The sequence below is a fragment of the Berghia stephanieae genome, chromosome 5 (genome assembly GCF_034508935.2).
Source record: "Berghia stephanieae isolate SIO BIC M18660-M18661 chromosome 5, UCSD_Bste_1.3, whole genome shotgun sequence".
NCBI classification, from domain to species: Eukaryota; Metazoa; Mollusca; class Gastropoda; order Nudibranchia; family Aeolidiidae; genus Berghia; species Berghia stephanieae.
The window spans coordinates 28,980,570-28,998,846 of NC_088364.1; the positions used below are offsets into that span (position 1 = coordinate 28,980,570).

The 18,277-nt window shown below is 34.8% G+C and overlaps 1 protein-coding gene across 3 annotated transcripts; it reads right to left on the minus strand.

The window, feature by feature from the left end:
* Nucleotides 1-254: 254 nt before the first annotated feature.
* LOC144972717 (uncharacterized) lies at nt 255-18,253 on the minus strand. 3 transcript variants are annotated; one of them, XM_078914268.1, is made up of 10 exons: nt 18,110-18,253; nt 14,273-14,618; nt 11,457-11,632; nt 10,832-10,950; nt 10,413-10,557; nt 8,874-9,074; nt 7,050-7,197; nt 5,762-5,916; nt 5,335-5,438; nt 255-416 (listed from the first exon to the last, which is right to left on the minus strand). In XM_078914268.1, exons 2-10 carry the CDS (start codon nt 14,602-14,604, stop codon nt 279-281), a joined length of 1,518 nt encoding a protein of 505 aa, XP_078770394.1. In that variant the 5' UTR covers nt 14,605-14,618; nt 18,110-18,253; the 3' UTR covers nt 255-278. The 3 variants fall into 3 exon arrangements, with proteins under 3 accessions (XP_078770394.1, XP_078770395.1, XP_078770396.1); XM_078914269.1 differs by having other exon boundaries at nt 18,054-18,179; XM_078914270.1 differs by lacking the exon at nt 5,335-5,438.
* Between the last annotated feature and the right edge of the window lie 24 nt (nt 18,254-18,277).

An 18,277-nucleotide genomic window follows, 5' to 3' on the forward strand; every position in this document is an offset into this window, starting at 1 on the left:
TCTAGTCTTGACAAAAATCAGTGCCTCACCCTGGTTGTTTGGCAAAAGTAAAAATATATACAGTATTACTACATAATGTAAACCAGAAATATTCTAACCAGGGAATAAAAATCATCTGATAAAAAGGAAAATAACAGCACTGATACTGATTTGATCCCCAACTGTCTGTGAAGAGAGTTTAAAAAAATTCACATGAAGTGACGAGATACAATTAATAGATCAGTAGCATATATTATATTTGAATCAGAGCCAAATAAGATTTGTCAGTAAAACTTTTATTATAACTTTGAATTTGAAGTATCTTTATTGCCATCTTGGTTTTGAACTTTATGTTGGAACATAGGATCTTGGAGTTGAGAAAGCAAATCACCAGCTCTCTCATCTTGGAAAGCATTTATTTTGAGTTCCTCACATACCTGTTGGAATTAGAAAAAAAAAATCATTTGCGGTAACAGTAATAATAATAAACATTTTCCACACAGCGCTTTATCTTCATGAACAATGTACAGCAGCAGTCACTAAATATGCTTTCCATTGAAAGCAATACTTAAAATACATCAATCTTAAAAAAAAACCTGTACTACATAAAATGTAAAAGAAATTTTATTATCTATTCAAAACATTGCTAAAAAGTGGAGATTAATCTGAAATATTAAAAAAAAAGTTTTATCATAAAAACTACTACTCAAATAAAATTATATGAGGAACAACGATCACAGGGCTTTCAAGGATGATGATGATGATGATGTTGTTGATGCCGGTTTTTTTTGGGTTTTTTTACAATAAGTTCTATGTTACTAGTGTGAGTGTGTCTATGTCAATATTGTATTGTTATAAATGTGTAACCAAATGACAAATTGCCACTTTTTTGGGGACAATAAAGATATATTATTATTATTATTATTAAAACAGGGGAGGATTGACTCATTCTTCCACAACCGGCTAGTGCAGGTCTCCTCTGCTTCCATCCCTTACCAACTATATCCTTCACTATGGAGTGAAAATAACCATCCTCCTTCCCTCCCCTTTCCTCCAACAATAATGTTTTTTGATCAATTAGTCGGTTCTCGAAATTGGCACTTGTGCTGATTTGTCATCATGAACCTATTTTTCATCTTTAAGCACACTGACCAAACCAATCCCTTTGTTATTTCAATTACAAGGTTGCAAAGACATGGCAATCTATCTCACAACCCCCCCCTCTCTCTTACCCCCCCCCTCTCTCTCTCCCTCCCCCCCCCCCTCTCTCTCTCCCCCCCCCCCTCTCTCCACTCCCCTCGCATCTCACTGTTATCCTATGACTCGCTTAGCTATGAAATCAGGTTTGAAAGGACAAAAGAGAAGGATGCCTTGTAATATTGCCTTACAGATATTAAATCTCGTCTTCCATGTTAAGTGTTGCTGTTGGACTCATTGTTATGTGCTTTGAACACGTTTATTGATGTTGTTCTATATAAATGCTCATTTTTGTTTTCTTCTGGTCCACCCTTAATTTCCTGTAGTTACTGATGCCTTCACTTCCCCACCCAATTTACCCCCCTACTTTGGTCACTGTCTTCAACTTCTACATGGTGTCCACTTCAAAATGCATTAGTGTATATTTCCACCTTTCATCCAATTCCTTATTAGTAGGGCCAGCTATTACTATTAGGATACAATGCATAAGCACGACTACCGGGTGTGTAGTATCTTTCATCCATGGTGGTAGGGAACAATAAACATATTTGTGCCCTGCTACTACCCATGATGAAAAGTTTGACTTTTGTAAAAAACAAAATAAAATCAACTCAATTGCTTGATTTTATTATTTTTCATCTTATATCTTCATATCCATAGCAGGTAGGACTGGGTAAAAATAATGACTTTATCTTAAATCAGCGGCATTGAGTTAGGGCGAATCAGCGGCATTGAGTTATGGCGTGTAAACTGTAATAGGTTGTTTTTCAAAAACCATTTGTTCTTTACTTCTGTAAAATTACTCTCCCGACGGATTATCACCTTGTCGTGGTGGGAGGGCTTGCGTATCTCGAACCTCGGACCTCTAATAAGAGAAAAAAGGAGAGAGATCAGACGAAGAGTAATCCACCGGCCCTCCAGGAATGGGGGTTGAGCGTAGGGTTAACAACCCACCTCATAAAAAGCAAACTGTTACAGAAACAGAAACCAGACATAAATCCACAACCGGCGGCAGCAGAGAAGCGGACCAGAATACTGGCTTCATGACGGTAGGAGGTCAAAGCCGAAAGGACGCCCCCGACCAGATTGCAGATCTGTTGTCACCAAAACGCAAGCTCAATGTCTCGTGCTGGAATGTTAGGACCCTATATCAAACAGGAAAACTGGCACAAGCCCAGCGCGAGATGTTGAACTACAAGATCGATTTGCTAGGCATATCAGAGGCAAGATGGACAGGAACTGGGAAGCGCCAACTCTCAAATGGCGACCTGATCATTTGGTCAGGACGAAAGGATGACCAACACAGAGAAGGTGTTGCCCTCTTGATAGCCAGGCAAAACAACAAGTCACTATTGGAATGGAAACCGATAAGTGAAAGACTTTTATACACAAGACACAACTCAAAATACACCAAGCTATCAATCCTCACATGCTACGCACCTACAGAGGATTCAGATGAAGAAAACAAAGAAGAATTTTACGATATTCTAAGAATGGCCGTTGAAAACATTCCAAGACATGATATGCTCATGATCATCGGAGACCTTAATGCTAGAGTTGGCAATACACAAACAAATCAGTCCGTTGGAAAGGAGGGCATAGGGTTAATGAACAACAATGGAAGCAGACTGGCAGAATTTTGTGAAGAACACAACTTCATTATTGGTGGAACTTTCTTCCCACACAAAAACATCCACAAATTGACATGGAAATCACCAGATGGTAAAACAGAAAGTCAGATAGACCATATAATTATAAACAGAAAATGGAAGAGCAGCCTAAACGATGTCAGAGTCAGACGATTGGCAGACATTGGAAGTGACCACCATCTTGTCACAGCCAAAATCTCTACTAAATTGATGAAAACAAAAATAGCAAAACAGAAGGAGAAACGTTTCAACACAGATAAATTGAAAATCCCAGATATCCAAAACAATTTCAATATCTCAGTCAGAAACAAATTCAGTGCAATACAAGATATTACAAACATGACAATCCAAGATTTTAACCACGTCATGCAGGAAAGTGCCACTGAACACTTAGGACACAATAAATCCAATACAGAGAATTGGATATCAGCAAGGTCATGGGAGCTCATTAACCAAAGAAAATCAATCAAACTAAATCTCCTGAACGCTAAATCCCCCCGACTGAAAGAAAGGCTATCCAGTGAATACTCATTGAAGGATAAAGAAGTGAAAAAATCCACAAGGAAAGACAAAAGAGATTTTGCAGAAAATTTAGCAACTGAAGCAGAAAATGCAGCTGTAAGACACGACACACAAACACTATACAAAATCACAAAAAAGCTCTTGGGAAACAGAAGTTATGGTCAAGAGAAACCATTAAAATCCCAAGATGGTAGTGTCATCACAGACGAAAAGGAGAAAATTGAAAGATGGAGAGAATATTTCGCAAACCTTCTGAACAGACCAGACCCATCTTCTTACACAGATATCCCAGAAGCAGAAAGGGACGTAGAGGTTAATCTTGGTCCAATCACTGAGCATGAGGTGCACGAGGCAATACAACAACAAAAAAATGGCAAGGCCCCAGGTATTGACAAAATCACTGCGGAAATGCTTAAAGCGAACTCGCAAGAAATGTCCAAAATTCTCAGTAAACTGTTCACCAACATTTGGGAAAAGGAAGAAATACCAGAGGATTGGCAGAAAGGCATCATCCATAAAATAGCCAAGAAAGGAGACCTAGGAAATTGTGCTAACTGGCGTGGAATCACACTCCTGTCCGTAACGAGCAAAATTTTTAATAGAATCCTTCTGAAAAGAATCTCACCTCACATTGAAAACATTCTTAGAAAAGAGCAGGCAGGGTTCAGAAAAGGGAAGTCATGTAGTGACCACATATTTACCCTGAGACAAATCCTGGAGCAAAGCATTGAATGGAACAGCCCCCTCTACACCATTTTTGTCGATTTTGAAAAAGCCTTTGACAGCTTACACAGAGAGTCCCTGTGGAAAATACTCCGCCATTATGGTATACCGATGAAGATAGTCAACCTAATCAAAGCAATGTACAGCAACTACCAATGCCAAGTGATCTGTGGTAACAATTTAACAGACAGCTTTAATGTAACAACTGGTGTAAAACAAGGCTGCATACTCTCCCCGCTTCTGTTTATCCTGGCTCTAGACTGGCTCATGAAAAATACAATTGATGGTAAGAAGAGAGGCATTCGCTGGACACTGACATCTTTTCTGGAAGATATAGACTACGCAGATGATATCGCGTTAGTTTCCAGTACACACAGAGACGCCTCAGAGAAACTAAACGTACTACACAAGAACGCCTCGAAAATTGGACTGAAAATAAATTTCGATAAGACTGTGTACATTAGGGTGAATCCAAAACATGACAGTGAAATTAGGATAGATGAACATATAATTGAAGAGGTAACAGAGTTCTCCTACCTCGGATCCAAAATAACAGACGACGGAAATGCAGAACACGATATCAAGCACAGAATTCAAAAGGCAAACCAGGCTTTCGGCATGCTGAAAAACTTTTGGAAATCAAAGCAAATAATGAGAAAGACAAAGCTGAAAATATACAAGAGCAATGTTTTAAGTGTACTGCTTTATGGAAGTGAAAGCTGGAAAATGACATCCTCCTTAATACAGAAACTAGAAGCCTTTCAGAACAAGTGTTTAAAAAGAATTTTTAATTTATTTTGGCCTACAAAAATAAGAACAGTGGATCTATTAAAGAAAGCTGACTTCACTAGCATTGATAGCCAAATAAAAAGAAGAAGATGGCGTTGGCTGGGTCATGTGGCCAGAATGGAAAAAGGGTCACTTCCCAAGACAGCCTTGTACTGGACAGCAGATGGGAAGAGAAAGCGGGGAAGACCCAAAGAAACCTGGCGAAGGACGATGGAGAAAGAATTAAAGGAAGCAGGCCTGTCCTGGAATACAGCCACCGCAAAAGCAGCCGATCGCAAAAAATGGAGATGTCTGGTGGATGCCCTATGTGCCTCAAGGCCCGAAGAGGATTAAGTAAGTAAGTCTGTAAAATTAATTGACTATGAAAATATTTGCAAGAGTTTGAAGAATCAATACAAACGACGTCATTTGTTTTGTATTGTTCATTCATGAGTCAGATTTACTCCCTTTATCTTTATCTCCATATTTATCCTACCTTATTGAAATTGGAATGATCCACATAGTTGGAAGATATAGCCAATGATGGAGTTAAATTTTCCACAAAATGGGGACTCCCAGCAGGAACAAACAGAAGCTCATCTTCAAGATTAGATAAAAAAAGAAAAGAAAAAAGAAATTAGAATATTGCGACATGGCACGGCACTCAAATTTTGGTGAGAAAGCCAAGCAAGAAAACTTGGAATTAGCTTGTTTTATTTGTTTGACTGACACATACCACTTGGTAATTGGAGTGTCTATCTGCTACATATTTCTTAATAGAAATTATAAGCTAAAGACAAAAAAAAAAAAGATTATCATAACAGTAACAGTTTTATGTTCATCATGTCGTCACATTAAGAAGCATTTGGCCTCTCACTATAATTGAGGTTGAATGTGGCAATATAGCCTTGATGACAATCTACCTTTCTGTAGCACACACTGTTGTGGGCGTGTAAGAGCAAACAATGGAAAACGTTTGAGGTTCGGTTGTGAAGGATCCACTTGAAACACGGGATCCATAGATTGGAACCATTCTGGATACAGGAAGGGGGTGTCTTTTTCATCAAAAAATGTCCATCTGAGAAAAAAAATATTAAAAAAATAAATAACCCAGTCAAATTTCAGGCTTCAGTAGCATGGGCTATTTCCACAAAATTTTTCAATCTTTTAATTTATCATCCTACTTTTAAAAAAAGGAAAAAAAAAACACACATAAAGAGGCAGTTTGTTAGGCATTTAAAACAAAAAAAATGTCCATTCACCAACAATTGTTTTATGATAATAAAATGGGGACTATTTCAGTGATGAGGAGGATTACTGCACGGATGGATCAAAATTAGATGTCTTTTTCAATTAAGTCAATTCTTTTTCAACAGTTCTATCTTGTTTTCGTCTCAATCCACTCAACTTGCAGATGACTGTTTTATTTTCTATTACTCAGCTTTGATTACACTTTTTTTCTTATGGGGTGGGGGTTGAGGGAGACATATTTCAATAAATTATTACATACACGCGGCAACAAGATATCCGTATAATTTTAAAATATATTTTAAAGATTAAATTGTGAGATTAAATAAGTAGTACTTAAAAAGAATACAGTTTGTAAAACAATGATTTATCATTTATTGTTTGTTTTTATTACTATCTTTTAACAGGCTCAAATTGTGGACCAAAGGTTCAGAAAAAAAGGGTGTGGAGAAGTGCCAGATGAAAACAGAGAATAAAAAGTGATAGGGTCAGTGCACTTCTCCAAACCCTAATTTCCTCATCACTGACCCCATGGCTTTTAATTCTCTGTTTTCATCTGGCACTTCTCCATACCCTATTTTCCTCATCATTATTAATACAAGTGCCCGCTCCACACTTTTTCTGGACCAAAGGTTCACAATCCAGACACTTGTCTCAAAACTTAAAACTACTTCATTGAAAATAATATAATTATAAACACAAAATAGAATGAATCAATCAAAGAGCCTGTCATTTTTACTCTAATAAGTAGAATCCAAGTTCTGAGGCAATAGCTTATTGCAGCCAATCTCTTCCTCCGTGAATATGTCTGCAATTGATCCAATCTCCCAACAATCTCAATCATCAACCTTGAGTTGTGCTTCAGTTGATCAAGTGTAAGTGGCAAACAATGGTGATGACAAACATTATTTTATAAAAACCAAGGCTCTACTCTCAACGTGTTGTTTGTCATGGCAAAATTACCTCTTCTCTCCCTGGAAAAGAGCCATCCAGAAATGGGAATGAAAAGCATCGACATGAAGCTGAGTGGTAGCCCCTTTTGGGGCGATGAACAAACTGGGCCAGCTTTCTCTGTACAAGGACTCTGGGGCAGTTTGAAGCAAAAAATTGTCTGTTAAAAAAAAATAAATACACAAAATGTTAAATACAGTAAATGATAAAGAATAATAATGCAATGGAGCTGAAATAAAAGTGCATTTTTCTAATGCTGAGATTTTTTAATCTGGAGATCTTTACCCCTATTGACCTTAATTCAACAAAAGACTACCTTCTCGTCATCGATTGCAGTTTCTAACTCCAATCACTTGTAAAATGTAAAAGTTCCGTTTGATGTCATAATTATTGTACATTCAAATGTTGTCACCAAATATGATTTAATCCTTTATAGTCCATATGCCATAAGAGTTGCAGTCCCTACTCCATTTTATGAAATAAATTCTCCTCCTATTCTTCCTCAAATATACAGATTGACTATAAGGAGTATTACTATCTATGTGCATCTCCAAAAGAAAAAGAAAAAAATATATGATAAAAATAGACTATAATGCATCTATAAAGGTCTCAAAATTGCTTAGAAATTTTATACCAGCCAGTAGGCCTTTCTATAAGAAGAATGAATTTAGGGAAAATTGAGGACAGATGACTGTCAATATTAAATGGAGGAATATCAAAAATGTATAATTCCGACTTCATTTGGTATGGTATCTCTAAGTCTCAGTCCTAACCCATAATTCATGATGAAGAAATCATCCAAATTGTTTCATATGGTCGTCTGTTTTACCATTAATGAATGAGATATTTGGTTTTTAATGTGTGGATCCATGACTAAACAACATATCCATTATTAATATACCGACCTAAGGAAAGGATCTATAGCATTTCTTTTAAACTAATTATGTACAGCTTGATGTATTACTTCCTTGTACATATACAGTGCAAAGTGGATATATCGACAATGATTATATCGACATCACGCTTATATCGACATGACATCAAAGTCACATTTTTACACTATATAACATTAGTAAATATTTATCGCCTATATCGACCACAATTTTACCACATGACGGTTATATTGACATGCGAACCATTGATAACAGCAATAATTTGTCTAAAAAAATTAAAAAGGTCAAGATATCCTGCATTGAAGTAAAACACAACAGAGAGATCCTGTAAACTAACAGTCAAAGAACAACCAAGACCATTGTCCAATAACATCCCATGAATCTTCATTGATCAGAATCATAATGTCAGTGGTTAAGCTAGTCCCGGGCTGTGCCATCATATCTTGGTACTGATACCAGTAATGGGAATTCCCCAATATCAATATTCTCAACTTTCAACAACGCACCCTACATCATCCTCTATGTGTGAGACTGTCTACCCGTCTTCGTAAGTTGCCCAGCCAAGACTGGTCTGGAACTGAGACTGAGTGTCGATAAATGAGACAGACCTCTTACCCCCCCCCCCCCTCCCCCTCATAACTGTGTATTATAATATGCTTCAGCAGTTTGCATGTTATTGATGTTAAGGAGACTGATCTGTTGTTTTTAGTTTTTCTGATTTATCTCCTTTTTTTAAATGGTATTATTGTTTTAGCAGTTTTCCAGTCGATGGGTATTTTGCCTGAAAGAGCAATGAATATGTTTCAAAGACAAATTTCTGCATGGATGGATAAGAAAATGTTATCTATTTTCTCTGTATTATTGCAAAGACATGAAAATAACATTTTTTTAAAAAGGATGTAAGGGGAAAATAATTTGGTTTTTATACAGTGCAACGACTTACCAGTAAAATATCTTGGAAGGGAGATTTGCTCTGCAAGGCTGGGGCAGTGTATGGGAAGACTCCAGTCAAATAAAACGTCTTTAACAGTACCAGTCTGAACTCCTTGGATTAATGCAGCTATACTTGTGTCACGTTTATTTTCTAATCTAGCCCAGGTTAGTGACTCAGAGACCTCTTCCTTTGTTGTGACTGTGGTTTTCCCTATCAAGAGTTCAAAATACATTTAGCCATTACAGGAACAAAACTGATAAAACGACTACACTGACGCAAAGTGAAAGATACATCTATAGTGCAATGCTGACGGAGCAACTACCAGATAGTAATATGTATGATTAGCTAGCCTATAGATGCTCGGATCAGTCATGAATGTAATGCTTCATTTTTACAACTGATTGCTAATGACAAAAAAGGATCCATGCACACATCCAACTGCTGCTGGCTTGGCCAAAATGAATAGTCAAAATGCATTTGAAGTAATTTCACACATTTACTTCACTTCTAATCATATAATTGAGAAGGTATTGGAGCTGGAATATTAAAGTTAAAGCATTTTTTCCTGTGACTCCTAAAAATCTGAAAATGTGCATGCAGAAACATTTTTTATGCCTATTATTTCAAACGCAATATTGTTTTGACACAAAATTTCAAAAACTTAAAAAGACCCATCAGTTTCATTACAAAATTAAACCAGCAGTTTTAAATATCAATAGGATGCTATTTTGTAGATGAAAATGTATTGCCTTGAATCTCTTATGTTCAAAATGTTCCCTAATTTTAACAAAGAAAGGCAGTAGTTTATCAACCATCCACTATCCAAGTCGTAAACAAGGAATGAAAATATAATATTTCAGTTTATAGAAAGCGTTATTTCTAGTCTTTAGAAAGCTTTACTGTGAAATATTATTGTCTTCAAATATTTTCAAAAGGTGTGGTGGTAAAATCAAGAAAGTAAGGGAAGAATAATTCGATCATTTTGCTACAACACAGATCACATAGTTTGAGCATGCATCCTTTAGTTCTGCAAGTATGCAGTTGAGTTGCAACAAGTAGTCAATAAATGCAAATGTAAATAAATAATGTGTGAGAAAGAATTGTTTTGTCCTTGAGAAAATTATTTTGGCAGGATCTATTTCTTTTGAGCTACTACTGAACATTGTTTTTAAAAACTGTTCCAAATAAATCGATTCAAACAAAATTATTGTGATTTTGTTATTGCATCATTTAAAAATAATAGCTTTCAGAGGAAAACGTGCCATGCTTTAAAAGTTATTGATTGTTATGTTGAAAGCCTTTGCTACAGGATTTGTCCACAATGGTCGATGATTCTACACACAGCAAAATACTTTAACATCTGAGAGATTTATGGAAGTCGATGCAAGACACTTGTAATAATTTGGTGTGCAAACACACGTTTTAAATCTTTGTGGGAACTGAATGATGACATGACAACAAAGCATTAATTACCAAACATAAGCTTGGAACCTTTGCAATGTTTGTATACCAGGATAATTGAAGAACATGTTGGTGACGATACTATACCTGCATGTTTCAAGACGAGAGAATAATCGAATGGGTCATTTGTCATGTCCACTACAACATCTGTTATGATCACAGGCTTATTAACCATCAAATAATTCTTTTTAAAATCTGCCACACTCAAGTCTTTCCCAGATATTCTTGAAACCTGAGGAGCAACATGGGCATTTAGATTAAATTTACATGGTCTTAAGAAATGGTTCTGAAAATAAAGCCTGGTTGACAAAACTTAATCTTTAGAATTGTATTTTCACAATCCATAGATTTAACCAATAATTGATCTTATACCCATCAATATATTTAAGAACTGATGCTTAACAAATATATGAAACTGCTATTTTGAAAAACCATAACTATAAAAGAATGTAGAGCAAAAATGTAGATCAAATATACCTCATTTCTTGAGGTATATGGTATATTACCTCATTCATAGAGGGAAATTGCAAATGATTTTCATCAATGGTCCTCAAAGCATTATTTTGCTTTCTTAATACTTGACATTGTCTGGATAGCTTTTCCTTCAGCCAGAGATATTCTGGACCTATAAAAATGGATTTTTGAGTTTTAAACATATTCACAAATATTTTGATCACTTAGAAATAAACTTAAACTAAAAGTTTAAGAAACAATATCAACCATGTTTAATAATCTAAAATAGGTAATATATCTGAGTAAAATCGAATCTATTGGTGTCATGATTTTAATTTTAAAAACTCATCCGTTCTGCTGCAAAAGTTGTAACAGATAAACAAAACTATGTGTAACCTTTAAATCTTATAGTAAATTTGGTAAGAAATAAACACCTCTCTGGCTAAAAATAAAGACCTGTGACGTCAACTTCAAACTCTATAATATAAAAACATGAGACTTGGTTTAACTCTTTAAGATATATGCTCTATTAAAGTGAATGAAAATAATTTCTTGACTGAAACATTACGCTCGCCACCCCCCTCCCTCTTATTATTTCAACTTTAAATCATTTTCGGCATCTTTTTGACTCTAACATAATAACCAGATTGAGGCAAATGACCACATTATACTACTTACAGTTTGGTTGGATATGCAGTGCTTGATCTATGTAATTTAGTGCTGAGTTGAAATTGGCCAAATAGTCTTCTAAACTTGCAAGAGAAGCAAACTTGTCTGCTTTCTTGTCCGACATTTCACTCATTAGAAGCAATTTTTTCTTTTCTTTTTGAAGAAAACTCTGGCATTCTGGAAGTCTAGAGAACCATTTAAAATGACAACAATTATCAATTACCATAAACCACAGTCACTCATACATAATCTTCTATACTAAAATTTTATTTATTTATTGATTTAAATGCCTGATGCAATGTAATTCCAAAATCTTTTCCCCATGGCCCGATCGTTAACCTTTTTCACACGATGTTTACACATCAAATTTAAAAACTTCAAATCCTTTTTGTTTAGAACACTTTTTTTTCACCAAAAATCATCACACGAGGCTATCTTATAATTTGCATATTGTATAACGAAATAAATAATACCTCCACAACTGTCTACATCATATGGCAAAATTATAATGACAAAAATAAAATAGAAGACAACACACTTCACAGTGCACTACAATTGTGGTTAGCAGAATATCATTGTGTGTATAATATGTGTGGGTGAGTACACACATATATATGTATGTTGCCGCTGCAATATCATATCTAGCTAATTGTAAAGCGGCAAACGGAAGATAAAGACAGCAGGAATGAAGCTGTATCTTTTTGGTTCCATTTGAAATGAATATGTGATCTACTATCTCAAAACAGTTTTATAACTAGATGGTTAATATGCTAACAATTTAATCTATTGTCATAAGTATGAGACTGGGATTAATTTATGTTTTACTAATGGCAATATATATAGTTTCTTAAAGTTAAAGAGCCAAAATAAGAAATTCACATTTCTTATCAATTTTACTTTTTAATCACTTTTTAATGTCTATAATACCTACCGATTTGAGATAATTCGTCACATTTGAAAATAACAAAGAAAATCACGAATTGAAATAACAGAGTTGCCTTCCAATTGTGTCTGGCAAAGTTTCTTTCTTTCTTTTTTTTTTGTATGACAACAAGAGGGTCGTTTTCAAGAATGCCATTTGAAATTGCAGCAGGAAAATGAATTGGAAAGCCATAATAATAAGTAGAATACATTAATTATGTTTAAAATAAATTAGAATTAAATGATAATTTCAAGGCCACATTACAATGTCTACAATTAAGTTGCTTACAAAGGCGAGGTAATAATAAAATATGTCTTTATTACATTGTCATAACAACCCTTTTCTTTAATTAGAAGAACAAAAAAGCAGTCAAGCTAAAGATGCATTAAAGACCACTGACCTTCACCTTTGATATGACGCAATTGTATTATTAGCGTCAACAATTCACACTAATTGTGAAGGTAAGCAGCTATGTATCGAAAAATTAATGATCTCTGACCTTCACCTTTTAAAAGAATTTTCCATGCTATGCATTGAACTGAACATGTATTGAATTGAGTCATCGTAACTTATTAGTCATTTAATAATACAAACACATCAGAGGAATATGCAACTAATGATGTGATGTTTTGTTGACACTTTGAATTAAACGAAATTTACTTCTAATCTCATCTCACATTAAAATTCTATATACTCTTCTGATAGTTTAATATTTACGGACTTAAACCATGTTTTTATAAATATTTGACCTATATTGTATATTTTATGACCTCGGAGAGAGCCCTGTCAAAGTCAGGGTTCCACTCAGTCTGAAAATCCAATAAAGGTAAAAATTGTATCAAGCCGATTGGTTGCTTTTAGGTGAGGAATAATAGTAATAGTAATAATTTTACTGTCAACGAAAAAACTCAATAGATGGGTATTAGCTAGTAATAGAAATATAAAATATATATAAATACCAAATAAGTCTTTCTATCTACTTTACTCTTCTTGAAAAAATGAAAGATAATATTCATTTTATTATCAATTAATTAATTAATTACATATTACACATCATGAAAATGACCCACTCATTCCTTGTTATCAAAATGATCAGTTTCAAAATATATAATCTGGAACTTAGTTTTAGAGCATTCTTCTTTGAAGCAAAGTTCTGTACAGGTTTTTTTTTAATGATCCCTCTTAACACCGAACTGTGATTGGGTATCCAGAGGGTAGCAAACAATTGTGACTGTCAATCTAATGCTACAGAAACGGAATTTTGACTGGTTGCATAAGCTTTATGGTCCTAAAGGACTAATTTATTAGTAATTCAGCACTCCCTAAATGTAGAAGAATGCAGCTCTAGTAGTATTTTTTAACATGTAGGTCAAAAGTACACACAAATCTCCGGCCCTGTGTGTGCTACAAAGTTGTGTCCTTGGAAAAAGCTCTTTACTCAAATTTCTCACCAAAAGCCATAGTGTGAAATGAGTACCTGACCAGTAACAGCGCTGATTCTGTTGAAAAAAAAATTTTTATACAGGCATTATGTCTCACTCTACATTTTAAGTGTGGCAGTTGGTTTGGGACCGTAGAAAATAGGTTTGAGTATATTTAGTTGATATTGTGCTGCATAAAAAAGTTCACGTTAAAGTGAATAGTGACATTTTCCACTTAGACATACAAATTGTAAACATATCATGGATGGAATGTTTTTAAATTTTCTATATTTTATCTTATATTTTCTTTTTCTTTTCTTGTTTTTTTTTTAGGTAGGCTGTACATCAACCCTGCGAATACTAGTAAGTTCACAAAATTCCATTAAACTTCTACTACAGAGTATCGTTTTACACCTTACCAGCTAAAAGCTGTGCACAGCTAATTCAAAGCAGACAAATAAAACAAAAACAAGAAAACAAACCTTGAAATATGATGAATCATAGAATTTGGACCACATTTTGGAATGATCTGAACATTTCCTTGCAATCTCTTTTGCCTCCACCATTTTGCAATCTTAGCCGTTATTGTTAATTCTTCCTCTACAATGTAATTTCCATGCCTTTTTCTCTTTGAACTTCCTTCTCCCTTTTTCAGACAACTGGATGGACGTTTTGAAGACAAGTCGGCCTGTTTTCTTATATTTTTACAGGTATTAATGGAAGTGAAGATCTCCTCCACTGAAATGGGCCATTCTGATATGGGAGTGGTTGTCTCATTCACTAGGTCTGTTTCACTGTTGTCGTCTGATGACATTATATTATAGAGATCTGATGGAGAGAGATGATGAATCAGTGTTATACAATGCCATAAATTATGTAATAGTTATGTTTCAAAATACAATTCTGAAAAATCTTTCATTTCTCTCCGACTGACTCACATGATGATATCGGACGAAAATGTGTTGACCCATTACTCATGATAAAATAAAAAATAATTTTTTAACACGAGGCCAATTTAACCCTGAGGAAAAGCAGCTGCATTCATATGACTTTTCTCCAATTCTGAATACATTTATGAAAAAAAAAATGTTCCCCTTTCAAAATACCATAGATATGGGCTGAGTTTCAGGGTGCTTTAACATTATCTTATATGCCAGTTGACATTATTGATGGTATGTGGTTAGGTAAAATAAAATTATCACAAGTTCTGCCTGCAACATTAATCAAATTAATGGGATGCAATTTGCAATCGATTATGTCCCTTTATTGTAATTAACACTATGACCACTATGATGAGGACAACAAACAAGGAAACTATCTAATATTTCAAGGGCTTACTAATTTCTATGAGTGACCAAATCTCACAAAAGACAGAAAACATTAAGCCACAGGACTGATATCAGTGTTACAGCTTATTGTTTTTGACTGAGATATCAGTCCCATATGAGCAGACCCTTGTAGTTATAACTTAGTTACTGATCTATGGATTGTGGGCAAGCAACAAATGCATTCACTTAATATCAGCACACACAATTACATGTAACTTTTATCATTTATAGTCCATTAGATAGAATTTAGTGAAAACTTGTCATCGGTTTGACAGCTTCATTCTATATTCTTTGCCTTCAACTTTTTTTTGATAAGCTGTTCACACTGGTCATCCTTTTTTAGTTAATTCTAAGTGACACTTGTCAATCAGATCACTTATTCTCTCCTTTCACTCCTCCTCTCATTTTCAACATTGGCAAAAATAGGTAAGCAGTTCAAGATGGCTTCAAGACTGTAGGTTCTACTGTACTGGTGTCGAGATGGTCCTTAGATCGTTTCAACTGGTGCTGTTCCAATTAAGTGGCTTCAACTGTCTCTTTGATGTTAGAATCCTACATAAACTTTGAGAATGCATGTTAAAAGCATTCTACAAAAAAAAAAAAAAAAAACACAACAAAAAGACCCCAAAGACCTCATCTTTTATATGGCGCAATTTCCACATGCTCAAAGCACTTGACAAGACATAACACCTGATAGGTGATATTACAATTTTTTTTCCGGACAGCGACAACGCTGTTGACGGCCAAATACTCATTTTATACCTGAATACGGTGAGAAAATGTAAGTAAAGAGCTTTTTCTGAGGACTTAACTATGCACCGCTCAAAGCAGGACTCGAACCCACGACCTTCCGATCAAAAGGCGAGTGTCATACCTCAAGACCATATAGCTGTACAAGTAGAAGACACATAACATGGCACAATTCATTGGGTTCAAAACCATTGTCTACAGAAAATGAAAAATTAAAAGTATCCACAAGAAAGACCATTCAGCTAAAGAATAACAAAATGGTTAGACCTAAATAAAAAAATAAATTTATAAAAAACCCAATGTGACAAACCAGTTGCTAAGGAAGATGGTGTCGAAAAGCATGGACCACTTAAAAGAATGATTTACAACAAATGATTAACTATTGTTTCTTAACTAGCTGGTACAGTGTGATAGATTAATATGAAAATCAAGTAAATACATATTGGCAAGGAGGATTTATTGAGAAGATAAGGCAAGGCATTTGAATGTGATCAACTGGTCATGATGGTTATAGGTGGACATCTATTTGTGAATTGAATGGCATGATAAAGAACACACCACAAAGTCAAATCGTCTTAGCATCTATAATTGACATAAAAAGGGAAATAGACCAGTATAAAAAGAGTATTAAGAAAAACTGCCGAGAAAAGGGGAGAGTGTCAGGAGGAAATCATGATTTCTGCAAAGCCATTGCAGCAGCAAATGTTGTTAATTACTAGTTTAATATATCGCATCCAGTGGAGTTAAAATTATTATCCAAATCAAATACTATCCTACTATAATATGTTACGCAATTATATGATATTTATAAACTACAGAGATTTTTATTTTTATCACACCTTGATAATGCAAAAATTTAAACACCATTTCATTATGGTTTCAGAGTGAAGTTATAGGAAAAAGCCAATTAAATTAAACGCACGATTGAATCTAGTGGTTAAGTGAATACACAGTGGCTACTTTCGTGGCCCCCTGAATGAAGTCTATCCAGTGAAGCCTGGCAAAGTTACCAGATTATATGTGCATGGCAAAATTCACCAAAATTGGCCACGATGAGAATCATGTTTCTATTACTATTAATCATTTTTATTTTTAAAAATTTATATTATAATTTTAAAAAATAATAACAACGTTTTTCCTAGTCTAGGTGATTTTTAAAAATCATCACATGAGGTTCCATCGCAATATCCATTAAACATGCTCAAAGCGCTTTACAAAGGGTCCCTGACCAACAGCAACACGTAACATGTAGAACAAAACATGACACCTGTTACTGTTAGGCGATATTACATTTTTTTCCCAACAGAGGCAACGGTGTTAACGACGAGATACTCATTTTACACCTGAGTACCATGAGAGAACATGAGTAAAGAATCTTTTCCAAGGACTCAACTATGCCCCAAGTGAGGCTTGAACCCAGGACTTGCCTATCCGAAGGCGAGTGTCCACACCACAAGACCATATAACCACACAATACCACTTAATGAGAAGAAAAAAGGTGTCCAATAGAAATCCGTAATTATATCTTATAAAAAAATTGGATAAATGAAGTGCTTGACCTTGAAAAGATCAGGACCGAAACTTGAAAAATGGCAATAAATCAACACAAAACCTTTATAGAATCGGTCTAACTGGCTATAAAAAGTAAACCATGAATGCCGTGAACCTAGCATGGCCAATACTGAACACAACATTACAAAACCAAATTTAGTCTCCCACACTATTATCTTAGTCTCCCACACTATTATCATCGCACGTTGAAAATCGGCCACCAAGATATTACCGTCCAGTGAAAAAAGTCTCTCACACTATTTCACCATACGGTGAAAATCGTCCAAGATATTACTGTACGGTGAAAATAGTGGCTTCCTTAATAAACATAGGATAACGACACGATTATAAGTATAAGTTCGTTATATTTATATATCTATAATCATTAGTATCCTTCTACTTCTGTTAATGTTAAGTTAAGCCCATCTGAAAGTGAAGCGACGTTTTGGTATACTCTACTTCTTCTTTTTTTTGACAGGCCACTTCTTTTTTCTTCTCTTTCTTTTGTTGTTGTTGTTGCATTGTGAGCAAACTGGTAAGAAGAACGTATAAGTATAAGTTGTAAGTATAATAAGTAGCAAAGGAATGTTTTTAATTTTACAAATATTATTAATATGGCAAAAATTGCTGGGACCTCTTTACTCTTGAGTCATTCTGATTCTGAGTGATATGAAAACAAACTCATTTTACCCTGCTACTTCTGACAATGGTACAACTTCTTGGAACTTGTACTTGTAAGCCTATTTGGAAGGCAATTGTTTCACTTGTTACAATGAATAATTGCCTTCCAAACCTAAAACGCCAACGTCTCTTTCAACTTTCACTTTCGCTTTCAATTCCCACTTCGTATTCCGTTTA